The 17,849-nt window shown below is 42.0% G+C and overlaps 1 protein-coding gene across 2 annotated transcripts in view; it reads right to left on the reverse strand.

Moving 5' to 3' along the window:
* LOC112257743 (glutamate receptor 3) overlaps positions 1 to 17,849 on the reverse strand; it is a 115,151-nt gene that overhangs the window by 12,457 nt on the left and 84,845 nt on the right. For both annotated transcript variants that reach the window (XM_024431551.2, XM_042326759.1), the window contains exons 5-12: positions 13,558 to 13,611; positions 13,078 to 13,251; positions 12,361 to 12,528; positions 12,117 to 12,221; positions 10,798 to 10,905; positions 8,724 to 8,930; positions 6,800 to 7,173; positions 5,048 to 5,246 (exon numbers count right to left, since the gene is read on the reverse strand). In XM_024431551.2, coding sequence (XP_024287319.2) covers positions 5,048 to 5,246; positions 6,800 to 7,173; positions 8,724 to 8,930; positions 10,798 to 10,905; positions 12,117 to 12,221; positions 12,361 to 12,528; positions 13,078 to 13,251; positions 13,558 to 13,611 — 1,389 coding nt within the window. The remainder of the gene's footprint in view (positions 1 to 5,047; positions 5,247 to 6,799; positions 7,174 to 8,723; positions 8,931 to 10,797; positions 10,906 to 12,116; positions 12,222 to 12,360; positions 12,529 to 13,077; positions 13,252 to 13,557; positions 13,612 to 17,849) is intronic.

The raw sequence follows: 17,849 nt of genomic DNA on the forward strand, positions 1-17,849 counted from the left end.
CGAACACAACACACACACACACACACACACACACACACACACACACACACACACACACACACACACACACACACACACACACACACACACACACACACACACACACACACACACACACACACACTTACAGTATAAGTTTTAGTATCCTTGTGGGGACCTAAAATGTATTTCCTTTCAAAATCCTATTTTCCCTAATCCTAACTCTAACCCTAATTGTAACCCTAACCATAAACCTAACCCATAAGCCTAAAATAGCCTTTGTCTTCGTGGGAATTTTTCTTGTTTTACTATCCTTGTGGGGTCTTTTGGGGATTTCTGGTACCCACTAGAATAGTAATACACACAACTCATGGAATGGCAGGGACTGTGAGGGGACACACAGATGCACTCTAACACTTATACTTTTTTGTTGTTGTATTGTTTGTATTATTTTGTTGTTGTATTGTTTGTATATCATTGTATTTTAAATGTGTGTGACTGTCCTTGTCTATCAGTGTAACAGTGTTTTGTTACTTGTCATGTAATGGGGATCCAAATAAACATAAAAGGGTTCTACCTAGAACCAAATATGGTTCTTCAAAGGGTTCTCCTATGGGGACAGCCAAAGAATCCTTTAAGGTGTAAAAACACACACACACAAACACGTCCTTACAGACGAAGAAGGCCCAAATTCACATAGAGAAAAATTCCTCTCCAATTAATATTGTTTGTACATTAAGCACCAGTTCTGATGTGTTCTCTAAAATCAGTCTACAGGCTGTCTATTGACTGACTTACTAAGTTTTGGGGATAAAATTTGCTGGACATTCAGCTGTTTCTTCTATCAGATGGTTGCACACCAGAGCAAAAAGGTGCATTGTCATCTTTATCTGGATTAAGTAAATCCTCATAGGAAGTGTCAATCTGTTTAACAGAGGTGGCTGTATACAGAAACTACAATGTCACTTCATTTCAGTTAGCTGATTATTAATATATTACATGATTCTGAATGTTATAATTTTGAAACAAGTGCCGACGGGGTTGCAGGTAGCCTAGTGGTTAGAGCATTGGGCCAGTAACCGAAAGGTTGCTAGATTGAATCCCTGAGCTGACAAGGTAAAAATCTGTTGTTTTGCCCCTGAACAAGGCAGATAACCCACTGTTCCTAGGCTGTCATTGTAAATAAGAATTTGTTCTTAACTGACTTGCCTAGTTAAATAAAAAAGACAGAGTGCTGTGGTTCTGGGGAGGTGATTTGGGATGTCAATAGTTTACAGAACCTCTAACGGCCTCAGCTCATCTGCTCTTTAATGGTTCTGGGGAGGTGATTTGGGATGTCAATAGTTTACAGAACCTCTAACGGCCTCAGCTTCTCTGCTCTTTAATGGTTCTGGGGAGGTGATTTGGGATGTCAATAGTTTACAGAACCTCTAACGGCCTCAGCTCATCTGCTCTTTAATGGGAGTGATGAGCTTGACTCCTGATGAGCATGATGATAACAACATTGGTCTGTAATGTAAACTGTAAATAGGGTTGTTGAACATAATGAACACATTGGTGTCACTCTAGTAGATTCTGTAGAGATGCCTGGTGTTCTCAGGACAACTGATATGACAGGGGGTAGGATCAGATCAGCAGGGATTCAATAAATGAGCTAAATATGAGTCAACATGTTAATTATTAAACTATAGAGAAACAACCAATGCTGCAGTCAAAATATTAGTCTCTGATCTGCACATACACCATCTGCTGCTATGTTGGCATCAGCATCACTCTGTTCAAATATTCACAAACGCCAATACCGTCATACAGTTCTCATCAGTGATGGTTGCGTTTACACTCACAGCACACCAAGGAATTGAATGAAATTGAGCTGACTAGTATGTAATCTTGAACAATGGGGAGTCAGGTTCCCCTACAAATGATTCCCCACATCACCCCCACCCCAGAGAGGTGGATTTTACCCCCTGCATCACACACTCATTTAAAGAGTACAGGGAGAGACCATATGGGAGGTGATTGAGGGGGTGGGGTTGCTCAGCTTCTTATGCACCAACAGATGTTGAAGCCTTATGGGTGTATCAATCAAGGGCAAATATGTTTCACTAACAAAATATGTTCAAATCTGCAGTACATTCAGCTCCTATTGCTGCTAGTTACACCTCCATGATCTTCAGGCAAAAGGAATATGGAAATCAGTGTGTCTTTTGGAAAAAAGGGCCTTTTGTGCAGCAGGGCCTTCAGCCCAGGTTTTCAGAGAGAGAAGCTAGAATAGACTGGGCGGAGGGGGTGGGACCTGAGCTGTCGCCAGAGTGGAAAGGGCATTTACACAATACAGGTGACAAGAATGACTGTGGCCAGAGAATCCAGTAAATGTCACAGAAAGTGCTTTAAATGTCAATACTGAAACCCCTGTGAGAGCACTTTTGTTATCACTTGAAACATAACAAGACAAATGATTTTCGGTATCGATAGCGAAGTCAGCATTATATCAGATGAACTACAAGAGCCAAGCTTAAGCACCTGGCTTGATCAGACTGATGTCATGGATGCTCTATATCAGGGATGGGCAACTTTGATGGGGGTGGGGGGGTCACAAAAAATCTGAACGAATCATGATGGGCTGCAGTTGCTTATGTCTCCAGCTTCTTATGTTTTTACAGTAGTTGCATGATAATATCTGCTCAATGCGTTTCGCAAGATGGATGCATTTAACAGAACATCAGTATCAATGCATTGCTGAATAAAAATTAAGCTGTCTCCCCACATTGTATCATGCAAATTTCAGCAGTAGCTGGATATGTAATGAATTCAGGGCCATGATTGAATCATGCTTGACATCTGCACAATTTCAATGGGAGGGACCGTTCATGTAAATTACAGTAATATTTTATGACAGGCTTGGCCATGCTGTGTAAACAGAGGGTCATTTCTGGGTCATGTAAAGATGCGTGCAGCTCTTCTGCTTGTGTTACTTGAGTCAGCAATCATATGTGGGCTAAAGGTCTCCAGTGTTCAAACGCAAATCTATTTTCATCTATACTACAACATAGATAAGGACGTTGTTAAGTTAAGTTAGTTTTCGGCCTCAGTATCCATTTGCAAAATAAATAAATATTAATGAGAAGATGAGCTGACTCCCATAGTGCAACACAAACACCTCCAGCTGTCAGTCCATCTATCAACTCTCCATTTATGCACTCTGAATGCTTCATGGCTGTTTGCTCAGATCCACCCCACTGGCAATACAAAGTAGGGATGAGTCAGAAAATAAATCATTAGCATTCTGTCTGTATGCAGAGTGCTTGTCCACATGTAATTCTTGGATTCTCTTCTGGCCAGTTATACGAGTGCCAAAAGTATTCAAATGTACTCTGGAGACAACATAAGTAGCTCCAAAAAAAATCTGCAATTTCATTTCATCAGGCGTTATAACATCAACCTGGACACATACACGTAACATAGCAAATGTAAATCCAGGACACTCCAATTAGTATGATATGTTACATTTCGTATGGTATGTATTCATTTGTGGATTTCAATCATCCATTTCGTATGAGATGTTACGAATTACAATTTGTAGATGTTACCTACTGCAATTCGTACAATATGTTTGGAATTGGAATTCATACAATATCTTTCGAATTTGTGAAATTCTAGGTGGCTAATGCAAAAATTTGCTAGGTGGGTAAAGTTAGCCAGGCTAGATGTTAGGGTTATGGGTTAAGGTTAGGTTAAGGTTAGGGAAGGAACTAGCTAACATGGTAAGTATTTGCAAAGTAGCTAAAAAGTAGTAAGTATTTGAAAAGTTGCTTATTAGCAAAACTACTAACGTTGTCCGTGATGAGATTTGAACAAGCAACCTTTGAGTTGCTAGACACTCGCATTTTATACCAAACCATCCACCCTGACCAACCACCCTACTTTAGTTTTTGCTTTATGTAATCTTCTGTCTTTTGTAACCATACCAAATGTTACATATCATACTAATTTGAGTGTCCCGTATTTACATTTACTATGTTACGTTTAGTCTATGAGATCAGGCTGATAACATACACATAGCTGGTTTTGAAAATGAGATGCCTGAGCTAAGTTAATTTCTCTCCATGTATCACATACATGCTGCTGTGCCTAAGATACATGAGGTAGAAATGGAGCTAAAAATGCAAGCACTTAAAATCTATTTGACGTGTCTGAATATTCTTCTTCTGACTCTTTGACAACAAAGGGGCTGTGTCATAAGTGAGGGAGGAGTTGAGGAAGCATGTGATGTACTAGGGTGCCGGTACGGTAAATCCTGAGAGAAGTGAGGGAATGCATGGAAAGTAAAGGTGAGCCATTTGAGGGATGACCTGCCAGTGTGTCATCAGAGCAGATTTCCGTTTGCCTGGTGGCTATATGACTCTAATTAAGCAGCACATATTTCCTGAAGAACATATTTAAAATGTATCTGGAGCCTCTATTTTAATTAAAAGTCCCCCGGAATGGCTCCTCAGTCGTGACATTTGAAGTTTGAAGGCGGAGGGACAGGAAGTGGGTCACTCATTATGAAGTCCCTGAACACCTATCAATTATCTTCCCAGAAAGACCTGGGACAAATCACCAGGCCGTCAGCCAGCCTGCCAAACAAATCATGAAAGAGAAGTACATTTGCATTACATCCAGTGGCTTGCACAGGTGGTTGTGTTTCACTGCACTGATTCACTAACTCTAAACACCAGGCTATAAATATACTTTTTAAAATATTCAGTGTGTTCAATGCTTTGTTTTATAAACACCACAAATTGAAAGAGAAACCACGCACAATTGTCTTCTGTCACCACACAGTAGCATAGACTCTGATAGCCACCTGTTTCGTGTATAGTAGCTTGACTTTCTTCAATATTTATTATCATAGCTAACTACTTACATATTTTCTGTCGGGTATCAAGCAAAACTAAATATCTATACCATTCCCCTGTGCTCCTTGCTTTGATGTCTTGTCTGCTTTTTTGTTGTTTTCTAACTGTCTGTAAAGAGACTAAAGTTGTGTCTGGTGAATAAACCCCCAGTTAGTTTAGTCACTCACCCTAAAAAACTCCTTGGTGGAGCCTGAGTCTAGGGTTCCGTAGGCAATCTCTGTCTGCTTGGCCAGGTCCTCAGCACTCTCTATGGGAGACACCATCCTCTCCACTGTGAGGAAGGCAGCCAGGTTGGCTGTGTAGGAGGAGATGATGATGAGGGTGAAGAACCACCACACCCCCCCCACGATTCTGCCTGACAGAGACCTGAGAGAGAGGGGAGGAGGAGGACAGAGGGACATGAGAGCAGGGTGCTCAATCCTACACACTGACAGCGGGATGGAGGTCGCCATGCTTTTGGAGTCCACTGCTTCCTGTGTAGAGTCTGGGTATCACACACCATGTATTGACATAAATGCACAGCCTCAGAGCATTGATCTTGGATTTATGTCAAATCTCACCCACATACCTCAATGTTAATGCTCTTTACACAGAGAAAAACATGGTGTCCCAGCCTTGTTGCTCTATGATGCTTGCGTGGAGGGTTGTGTTGTGGCTGAATGATAGCACACACAAACACAGCAAGCAGAGATTAGCGTGCATCAGCTTCAATGAGGCTGACGATCCCCACTGGTACGGTAACTACTAACCTTAGGCTTACTGTAGCATATCACGAAAACTGATCCTCCAGGAGGGAGAGGGACATTTACTAAATCGTTTTCATCAAATTCATCAAATCTGTGGCATTGACTCTTTGGCATTCTATGGGCTTTTCAAATAGTACCTGACATTACCTGAATGTTTTGTGTTCTTTTCTGGTGTTATGTTAGAGGAATAAATGGCTTGTCTTTTACTTAGAGTTGACTTTCTTCACTGCACATGAGAAGCCATCACTCAGTTTTCAGCACGCAAACCCCTTTTTTTCATGAGCAATGCTCAAAAAAATAATAATCTTATCATAGAGACAGTAAGGGAAAAATTACTGAGGAATGAATCCGAACGATGCATGTTTAAATGTTGATCTCAGTGGACCATTACCCTATAGCGCTGTAGCCATCACTATTCAGGTGAGACTGATGCTCAGCTCTGATAGACATGTCCTGGAACACTCTCTCATTGATCTTCATTCAGATGCACTACAATGGCCCAACATCCCAGACAAGATGAGGAGGGATGGCTTGAACAATGACAGTCCCCCGAGAAGGAATGAGGGACACACCGGCACAACAGTGATGATGAGTGAAGAGATGGACTGTATGAATGAAAAGAGGGGGAAGAGGGCGTAACTTTTTGTCTATATGAAAATGCATGATATTAGTCATGAGGTAGAGGCCGAATTTAATGCCATTAAGGTGCTTCATCAGAGTGAAAATTGATAAAAATACATTACAATACATTACGCACCAGGCTGATGACCGTAAAATGGGACATGCAGCAAAAACACGGTAGCCCTCCAAGAGTCATGGGGAATAGGGGAAACTACGGATGTAATGACCCTGTGCATTTTACAGTCCCCGGGATGCTGGACATAAGTTATTTTGTGGATGCAATGCATAACTGTTAGCATGCAGCCAGGAGAGAAAGAGTGAGAGAGTGAGGAATGGTGGTGGTGTGTTTAAAGAGGATGAGGGAAAGATGAAGTGGAGGTGAATGGGGTGGAGAGCAAAACAACCAAGACACAACCAAAAAAGAACATATATGCACCATGACATGATGGGAGTTGTAGTGATTATGACCATAAAATGCAGAGAGATGGTACAGTTTGTTGATGATAGGATGGCTGAGTTTGAGGTGATGGAACATGGAGTACAGTAACCAACCTTGGCGAGATATCGCATCCTTGCTGCATGAAGGCGCCCAGGGAGAACCACAGGCTATTAAAAATCCCAAAGTCGTTAGGTGGGTCTGGAGGGCTCTGAGGGTCTTTGGCCTCGTCGTTCTCATCCAGATGCCACTCATATGGGCTGAAGCGGCTGACCAGGAAGAGCACCACGCTCACGCCGATATAGGCAAACACTATGCACATCCAGATCTCATAGGCCAGCGGGTCCAGGAAGGAGAACACGCCCGGCTTGGACTTTTGAGGCTTCTTTATCATAATGGAGATCCCCAGGCTCATAAAAGGCTTAGAGAAGTCTATCACTTCCTCTCGTACCAATGTTATAGTTAGAGGAGCCACTGCTATATCAGCTCTCTGGAAACATGGGAACAGGAACAGGATGAGTTAGTGGTTCAAAACAGAGCACAGACACATCACATCAAACTGCCTTGTGATCAAAGCCCGACTTATAACAATTTAAAATAGAATGCCCATCTAAAGAAATTGTGATTTTACTGTTTCTTGATCAAATAAACTGGTCATCAGGCAATTTTCAATATCTCATTATGACTATAGTATATCTATAATGTATTGCTGAAACCAATGAGTAGAGATGGAGCACGGAAAAATTAAATGGTGGATTAGAAAAATGAATGCATTAAATGTCAGATACGTTTAAGAAGAAAGTGAGACCTGCCAGCTTAAAATGGACCAATCTCAGTTAGCATTAGTAGTGGCTAATGTCTCTGCCTTAATCCAAAAGAGTGCATTACTCCGTCAGATCCATCTATGAAGTAGAAGGTATGGAAACAGGAGGTTGAAGAGCTTATGCAAACAGCCCATGATATTTGAATCAGCCTAGGAAATTCAACTCCTTTATCAGATTGTCTTTAAAGCCTCCTAGCCTTATTAGCGAATAGCTCAGCTATGTAATAAATGTTCCCATCGATAGCTTTTCAGGTCCCAGAGTTACAATCGGACCCGGCCTTGACTTATAAATATGTAAATGCCATGCGAGGGCTGGGATCATCTTAGTGAGGGTTAGGCAGGGACCCTGTGAAAAACACAGCTCCAAGCCACTCCTTGTCTCAATATATCACTGGCTCATTTGCATGTGAATGGCTAATTAATGGTTCGGCGGATTTACTGTTGATGCAGAGAGGTGTCTCAGGGCATGTACAAAGCCTGTCAATTATAGCAGGAGATCATCTCTCTCTCTTTCAGCTCTCTGAAGAGTTTGGGGTGTCATTTTACAGAATGGTTGGTAAAATGTTCATTATAAAAGGAATATGCTATTTCGTGTTAAATTAAAATGCGTTCAGAGTATCACTGCTTGCATTCAAACTGACAAACAGATGTTTTTCATTTTCACTTTATAGTCTGGCTGTCATCTGTCCCTTAATGAAACATGAACCAGTTCACAGTTGGTGTTTTATGAAAGAAGAAAATGATCTCATACTTACACATGTAGTGAGTGATTCATAACATAAAGTAATCAATCTTTCAATTAAGATCTGATTTATGGAGATACATATGGAGAAAATCACACACCCAGTCAGTAGAGGATTGCGGGCCAGATCTGGTTGCTGGGTGGCACATATGGATCAGTGCTGCCACCGCAACAGTAAAAGGCCAGATCTGGTCCGAATGTGGGAGATGCGACCAGGGCGAGGGCAGGCACACTTTGCTTATGAGCCAGTTCTGGCTTGTGATATGTGAGTGTAACAAATACCCATAGTTGCTGGGACACTTTTGAATGAATGTGGACCACATTCACCCTGCTGGGCAAGGTCTGGCCTTTTCATGCCGAAGATCTGGTTTAGGTGTGTTAACCAGATCTGGGCCACATACCTCAAGCCAGAGCTGGCCAAGCCCCCGTCCCTGTGTTGGTGACAGTGCTTCAGTACGTCGAGACTGTCACTTACCCCATATACCAGCTCACCCACCATCCCGTTCCACGTCTTGGTCTCTGGATCCCTTGCACCATACTTCCCGTCCGCAACTACTGACAGTTTGTATCTTATCCCCACATGTTTTGCAATTTCAGCCGCTAAATCGACACAGTAGCCTTCATATCTGTCATTCCCATCCAGTGACAAGTAGTTTCGCTTGTACATCACATAAGGAGATTCCTGTTAATTAAACATAACGTTGAGTTTATAGTTGAACATGCACACATTCCATTCACAGAGGCCTTTCCTCTTGAGGCCAGTCCTCTTAAACCCACACCGTGATTGTTGCATGCACACATGCTTGGATTACACACACAGACATACACAGACACAGAGCACACGAACAGGAAATAATAACAGAACAGCATGGACAAGAAGCGACACACAGAGTTGGTCACATGGGGATGTTGGGGTGCTGACGCGATCCACAGCCAAATGCAGCCAGCCTCCATAGCAGCGGGCTAGATGCAGGGCCCGGCCCGGGTAACCAGTAGGGACAGTAAGGCCTCTGACAGACAGGCATGAAGGGGAAAGGGGGTGGGTCACTCAGCCAGATTCCTTCATGTTAAACCCAGACACAACTCTAAGGAGGTGGGGGCCAGGTGGAGGGTGCATTAGCTTTGCATCGGTTTGGTAGGACCGGGGCAGGTTGAACAGGGGTTTGTGATACTTTCCAGTTCATCATGTAAATGGTAGTGATTGGCAAGGGATTACAGTAATGCTCGCTTTTATTGCAATACCATCAAACACATCGATGAATGTGCAGGGAGGCTGCATCATTCAAGTCATCAAACCAACTCTGAGCTTATCTTCCATACAGAATACACTGGGAGGTGTTCATACAAATACATGGCTCTTTAAACTCTGAGATGTGGTTGGTTTTCTTTTTGGCTCGGCTCAAAAATCACACAGAGTGATTGATCTTAAATCACATCCCAATCCGTGTCAGGTGTAGAAGAGATGCCAGTGGGTAAAACAATGGTCAATTTCTTTCTTTCTGTGCTGAAGGTATCTTTTCACCTCTATGCTAGAAGAAATGGGTTTCTGAAACAATAAAGTCAAATATAGCTTATTCTGATGCATAATGAGATTTGGCCAATTTACAATGTGAATAGACAAATACATGATCACTAGATGAGTAGTGTAACACTATTGCTATCATAACATTACAATGGTCCTACCATTTCCCTGTGTCTATCAGAAGTATCCTAACCAATTATGAGTATGAGCATGACATGCTTACATCTAGATGAGAATGTCTGACTTTCGTATTCTGAATTTGCCTAAGATGAACACATAATAGGCAGAGTCAGAAAGAAGGCCATCGTTTTAAATGTAAGATAAGGCTTACCTTATTTTACATTTAAAAATGACCAAGATCGTCTAACTAACCATATATACATCCAGCTGATTTATTTTTATCTCTCTGCTTGAGCTGGGGAATGCTTCATCTCTTGCTATCCCTGACCTTTGACCCCTAATATCGCTGGATATTGGAAGAAGCCACAGAGGTTATACTTCAGTACAGAACTTGTAGTGGACGATCCAAAATAGATTTGAACAAGGGGATAAACAAACCAAAGCTTTAAAGCCTTGAGGTTTTTTATGTCCTCCTCAAATGGCAGTTATTTTGTGTCCCCAGTGAGAAACAATTGACATTAAAGGTCGTTTTGTTGTCTCTATCCCTGTCATCATTGACCATTTACTTAATGAGTAAGAAACAGGTTTTTACTTACGTATGCACTGAACGTGTATTAGATTACGTCTATCGGCTCTAGCTAGTTATCATTACCAAAGCCGTTATTGTGATGTCACTGCTACAACAGGCCACCGTAATATGGAAAATCAAAATGCTTTAACACCCACACGGATACAGTTGAAACACTCTTTGTGAATCGACTGTTTCAACATGTAGTGAGTGGATGGAAAGCAACTCAAAAGAAAATAGTTCTACCCTCCCAGGACAGAATGTAACAATGGACACCTTGACCTTGAGTGGCAGAATTGTTTAGAGGTGGAACATTTAAAATCTGCTTGGAAAGTGTACCATAATAGTAGTGACCACAATCGTTCGGTTTTCCACAGAAGAGGACTCGTTGGTGACCTGCGCATCCACAATAAATACATATTTTTCGAATTCATTCCAGTACCCGGTCTGAAAGTGACAGAAACATCATAGTTATTACAAGAAACAGACATTTAAAAGACATTTGTGAGTAAAGCCTCCAAGTGCAGTTGGCAGGCGAGTATGTCTGATGAGAGTCTTGGCCTGAAGGGGGGTTGGGGGTGTCTAGTGATGCGTGAGATAAAAAGCCCTGTACTGGTGCTGTGCTTGGAGATGATGCTTTAACCTCTGCTACAAATCCAGTGGGGGAAAAGAGCATTCAACTTTCAGCTAATCTCCCTCTCAGCACACTTACTACAGCTGTACTGTCACAGATCTTTTACATAACCATGAATTACTGCCCATGAAATGCTCCTCGCATGCAGCTTGGCAATACTAATACCAGCAAAAAAGAATGAGTCTTATTCAGCAATAAGCAATTTCAGTTGCAATTTACAGAGTGAGGGGCTTCTCTTAATGTACAAACATTAAGCATACTATATCTATGCTGCTACTAAAAATAGATATCTGACGTCTGTGAACCTTTTCAATAACTGCAGTTACATGTTATTGGTTCTGTTCTGTTTTGTTCTGTTCTGTTGTTCTGTTTTGTTTCGTTCTGTCTGTTGTTCTCGTCTTTTCTGTCCGGTTGTATTCTGTACTTTTCTTTCCTGTTCTTTTTAATTCTACTTCTCTCCTCTTCTACTGTTCTATAGCTCAGCATGTTCTATAGGCTAGTATGTGTGGTAACTAGGGGGGTTACTGGCTAAAATAGCACTATACTGACAGACTCGATGCGTCTCCTCTCCTACCCCCTGCCCCAGTTATGACTGAGCACAAAGGAAGCACGCAGGGAGAGGTCAGCCCCCAGTACATAATCCGCTACAGGTGAAAGCTGTCCTACTGTAAGCACCCCAATAAAGCTTAAAGCTCTGCCCTGGACCCTGCTCAGAGCTGTTCAATGATTACTGTTGCGCACGTATGGTGCAATGCAGTTACAAGCACACTTATGTTATGGAGTCATGTTAATGTGTAATTACGTAAATATTGAATGTGTAATTACTTGAATATTCATATTTAAAGTCCATACAACTGAACTATCTTCACAGTTATGAATAAAAAAAAATTAAAAAAAGAAGTGAACTGGTCTGACATCCTGCAACCTTTTCCCAATTACTCAGTTAATGACCCTCTGAACTCAAACAATGTGAGAAAGTGTTGTGTAATCTGCATGTTGAGCCACTGTGCTGCTTTGTACTTACCTTCTTGGGCCCCCCTATTTTCATTTCATACACATCGATGCTGTAGTTGGATCTCCGACCGAACGAGTCAAACTGGATATTCCCTGTCATACCTTGTACCTGGACCTGCCATGCACACCACGACACAAGGAACCGTAATAACCTTCACACAACAGCTCAATTCAGATTTAGTCAAAATACACGACTATATTTTAAAGACATGGTAACAGGGGTACACCTGGGCACCTGTGAAGACCCCTCCTACCATTTTGAGGGCTCTCTCTATGTCAATGCCTTGGCTCCAGGGCACGGCCGGGTTGGCTAGGCAGTCCCCAGCGCTCCCCCTCCGGGACACATCCACCCTCTGCCTCCGCAGGTACCGGAAGGCCTCTGCCAGGACCAGCACGGCATCATGGGTCAGTGCCGATGTGTACTGAAACACAACCACCACACCAGATCATGACACTAGGAGAGCAGTCCGAAGGGTACTCACTGGTTTGTGTAAGGAGCACATTTAGATACAAAGCACAATGTGAAAAGGGAATAAATTGTGAAAATGAGTATCAATGATAAAGTCGGTACAGCAGTAGCTGAACAGCCCACTGCCACTCTGCCTCAAGGTTTATTTTATTCAAGAGTAATTGGTGATTGGCAGTCTGTTGTTGCCTGATATGCCAAAGCTAGTTCATACTGTTGTAGCTACTTTCAAACAGAAAACCAATTTTTGCCTCTTTTCTGAGTGACAAGCAGTAAACAAGCAGTATGATTTTACTATTGCCTCACTGACAGTTTATCTGGTTAAATTTGACAAAAGCTTTCCTTTTGTGAGTGAAAATGCTCTGTCTTTGATACTATTAGCGAGACACAGATAACTGAACAGATAGTCAGAGAGAAAGGTAGAGAAGCAGATATGGGCAGAGATGGAAGTTTCGTACTGTAAATAAAACATCCACACAACATTGACAGCTGTGCGGTACTGTACCTTCAGCGGTGTGCCCTTAGCCTCAGGAAACTCTCTCTCGTCTAGGCGCTCCCAGCGCTGGATGAACTGTGTGACTATTGGGTTCTCTGGGTTGATGATCTGGAAGCCTGTTATGTTGGCTCCTCCAGCAAACACTTTGTCCAGGGTCATGTTAGCGAAGCCCTGCAGTGAAACCAGAGGTACCCAACAACATGCAGGCATCAAACAATCTGTCCCCAACAACTGGGTTCATCTGTACTGAGAGCTTCACCTGTAATGCCTTTACAGTTTACAAAAAGGAAAGCATTTTCTGATGTATTGTTTTCTGAATAACATACAACTTTCTAGATTTTGCTGATAATGTATGTTCGTATTTGTTCATAAAAGTACAGTTTGTTCAGATTTAGAAAACTAAAGTGATTGCACATCCCATCTTATAACACATGTTTGAGAGGGCCCCTGAAAGAGATAAGGATTGTTGTGTTGTCCTACTCTACTCACCAGGTTAGCCAGGATGTAGTGGTAGCCTCTGCTGTTCTTCCCCAGGGTCACCACCTGCAAGGGGGGGGAACTCCAAATTAGACAAGGCATCAAAGGACATCACATCACATACTCTATCAGGCTTCTGTTCTAAGAAGACACAATAGAACCTGAAAGCCTCTATCAGTTCTCAGAAGTAGCATAGATCCACTTGATCAAGGTTGTGGGTTTCCAGTCTCTTTGCACTAATGAGCAAATATAGTGCACCACCACCATCCCCATCAGTGACTTTTGTTGAGCAGCAGAAACCGCACAGATTCAACTGTCATCTTTCAGTTCAAAAACAAACAGAATAATTGAATTTCTTAAATAATGTTCCTTAGATAATGTCTGATGTGTATATGAGTGTGTTTCTCTAACAGGGTCTGTGTGTGTGTTTGTGAGTGTGTGCGTGTGTGTGTGTGTGTGTGCGTGTGTGTGTGCGGGACTTTGTGTTCCTTTTGTATTAGCGTCAGAATGGAAAATAAGGTCAGGATTCAAGGCCCGCAGAAAAATTACCCTTTTATAACGCAGCTGCCTGCTGAAACAAAAAGTGCTCTCCGTCATTATCTGCTGTAGCTCAATCTGCCACAGGGTTATATAGACTTAATTAGGACCAAAACTGTTCTCTCCTAGTGAGAGTGGGCAGGCAGGCATGGACAATCAACGCTAGCTGTTTTGTTTACTCTAATGACCAGTCCAGGCTTAGTTAACGCATCAAGGTTACTCAGAGATACTGTAAGTTACCTCTCATTCTTACTGCCTGGCAGAACAGAACAAAGCAGAAGAGAACTGTGGTTTCATCATGGAGATACATACAGTGCCATACTGAGGGGGTGGAGAGAGAGGCTTTTTTCTCTCTATTTTCACTGTCTTTTTAGACTTCCACCCCCACAGTTTTGACAAGGATGCTCTCTATGTGTCAGCCACTGCAACATCCAGTGTTATGTAGGACAGTTTCACGCATTGTAGTTGAGAGAATGCCTATGAATTCCAACAACGAACATGTGGTAAATGTGCAGTATGTTTCATTTTACCTTTGAATAACCTCCAATATGGATTGTAATTATTGTAAGAGTATCAAAGCAAGGAATCAAGGACATGCAATATGTTGTGTTGCATCACTTAATCAATTCTCATATCTCCTCCACCTCCCGCAATGTCACTGAGGGCTGTATTGTTAGATGTAACCAAGGAAACAATGGAAACAGCGTAGGAATAGGACTGTTTTATCACAGTTAAGGGCGTCTTCATAAATTACCCACAAGTCTCCATCTGTAAAGGCATCCATCTGCACATTGTGACTTTAATTCAGACAGCATCCAGTCAGTCCTTTCCTTCACACCTCTACCTTTCAACCATCATCTGCTTAGTCCCTTTAATAGCTCCTAATTGTCTCTGGAGAGAGAACATTCTCAATCCTCCAAGGTTACAGCTCAGTCCCTCTCCCTATACTCTCCATCCTCATGGCACGTTCCACTCTAAATCCTATTACCCTGGGAAGGTGTGCTCAACGTTTTCATTATGTTTGACATTTTCCACCTCCACCAGTAACCCCCTCAGATCCTGCCTGCCTGGGACCCCAAACTTCCCATTTCTCAGAGGGAGGATAGTTACGGAACTAGAAGGTCCCAGTGTGTGGGATAGGGCCATATTACTGGTAATAACACCTGTAATGATGTACATGGCCCATTTCACTGTCATTTCAGAAGACACAGAGTGATACAGACAGGCTCATTGACAGTGGGACTCTGTCTCCAGTGAAGGATCTGATCTCCAGTGTCAGGGAGTAGTGAACTGCATGTAGTTGAACTAAATTCAAATCTAGGTAGTTCATTACTTTTTTCCATGTAGCGGTGTAGCTAACTACTAACACACTACTTTTTTTTGCAACAACAAAAAACAAGATCATTTACTTTCATTTTTGGCATCAGACTTGCCTAATTCTCACTTGAAATTTAAAAAAAGTTTTTAATAGGAAAAATGACATTGTGTTAACATGTGACCCCAAAGTTAACTGTTTTGCATTTCATAGTCATTGACATTTCAGATGTACATATTAAACTTTTTCAGTAGTTTGAATGTAGTGAATTACTTTTTCAAAGTAACTCTTAAATTACTTTAATTAAATTACATTTACAATATCAAACAAGATAATATACATCATAAGACAGTTATATTTAAGTAAACTATATTTTTCTTAAGGGTAGCTTTAGTCTAGCTTAACTTCTTCCAATGTTAAGTACATGGTAGCTTGGTAAACTCTCTTTTCAGAGTAGATTCCCCAAAACTGCTGATCACACATGTTAAACCACCCTGTTCCTCAGCCCCTCGTCATCCCATCCCTCCCAGGCAGAAAGCATGCATAATCAAAAAGTTCAATTAAAAAAGAAGAGGGAACAAAAAGCCCTTCATCTGGGATTCTTGTGAGAGGGAAGGAGCCACGGCGGACAAAGTGTGACAACACAGCAAGCACTTAATGAAGCTGCAGCGCCTGGAGCCAGAAGCTAATTCTCTCCTCTGACGAGTCACGGAACGAACGGAACAGGACCACTGCATCCTGCCGTAAAACATAGGCTATTCGCTTATATGAGGGCCTCTAAAAATTTGCCACTTGAAATTGTATTTTTGGCTCAAATATTGAAGTCTGTTTAATTCATCGTATTTAATCAGTAACTTAATATTGTGCTGTGATCTGGAATGCAGAAAGCGCTGAAACATCTCTATGGTCCGCTGTGTGTTGGTTCTCTATTGCAGATACGTATGACTACGCAAATCCAATTTGAGTACTTAAGAGTCCTAAACTAATCCGTCCCAAGGTGTGTATGTGTGTGTGTGCCCACGCGCACGCACTCATGCAAGTAGGGGGAGTTGAGGTATTTCAGTGACTCATACACATTACCATTCAAAGGAGGCCAGTTCCAATCTAGGGGACATAATTGTTGTATATGAAGACAGTATGCAGTATCCCCCCTCTTTGCCCTCAGAACAGCCTCAATTCGTCGGGGCATGGACTCTACAAGGTGTTTGAAGCGTTCCGCAGGGACAAGTTGGCTGGATGTCCTTTGGATGGTGGACCAATCTTGATACACATTGGAAAGTTTTGAGCGTGAAAAATTCTGCAGCGTTGAAGTTTATTACGTTCCTAAAAGACACCCACCATGAGTGCCCACTACATTGGCCCAAGAAGGCTAATATAAAATAAAGAAGAACCCACACCAAACTTAAAGACAAGAGGCAAATCAAAAAGTGGAGCAAAATGAAAATAGAGAAGAACAGATACAGGATTGTTTTTCTAGAAATCAAATAGAGAGTGCCAACTAAAGGTGTTAACCCCACACACCTCTCAAGAGAACTGGGCCAACCACTCTTAAATATCACTTGGGCCAGCATCAGTGCGCCCCACGTGCTAACGTGCTCGAGTATAACCTCGAAATATAAATGGGCAAACAAAAGCATGTAACAAGTTCTTGACACAAACCAGTGTGCCTAGCACCTACTACCATACCCCGTTCAAAAGCACTTCAATATGTTGTCTTGCCCATTCACCCTCTGAATGGCACACGTAAACAATCCAGGTCTCAATTGTCTTAAGGCTGTCTCCTCCCCTTCATCTATATGGATTGAAGTAGATTTAATAAGTGACATCAATAAGGGACCATAGATTTCACCTGGTCAGTCTATGTCATGGGAAGAGCAGGTGTTCTTAATGTTTTGTATACTCAGTGTATGTCTTGTTCTCTAGACCAGAAAAGTGGACTAAGATAAAAATAAAGCATGTGATGTGTGCATAATAAATATTTTTAGGATCCTAGCGCTCCAGTTTCCTGGTTCCCCTGGGATGATAATATTTCCAGCCTGCACCTAAAACAGATGGATGGGGACTTAGTGAGGTCATTCTCATTCCTCCGTCACATCAGTTCGCTTCCTGATCTGAACCAGTCTCTGTTGTTCTCTTTCGGTCAGAGACTAGGTGGGTCAGGCCATTGTGTTCCAGCCAAATAGAATGTCATTCTATTCTATTTATATGGTTCCATCTCCCTAGACAGGATGGACAGCTCACCATTATCCACTTTGTGGGTGGAAAAACTCTTCAAAGGCATAGCAATAAAGGAGAACTGTTAAAGAGTCTACACCTTATCCAACTGTACACTGGGAGAGAGTGAAAGGGGAGCTCCAGTATCAACTGCATTGATGTACTCCTCAATTTTATTGAACATTGAATGGAATAGATAGCCTGAGTGCTATCATGGACTGCTCATAGTTAGTATCTT

Source organism: Oncorhynchus tshawytscha, linkage group LG09 (assembly GCF_018296145.1).
Source record: "Oncorhynchus tshawytscha isolate Ot180627B linkage group LG09, Otsh_v2.0, whole genome shotgun sequence".
Taxonomy (NCBI): domain Eukaryota; kingdom Metazoa; phylum Chordata; class Actinopteri; order Salmoniformes; family Salmonidae; genus Oncorhynchus; species Oncorhynchus tshawytscha.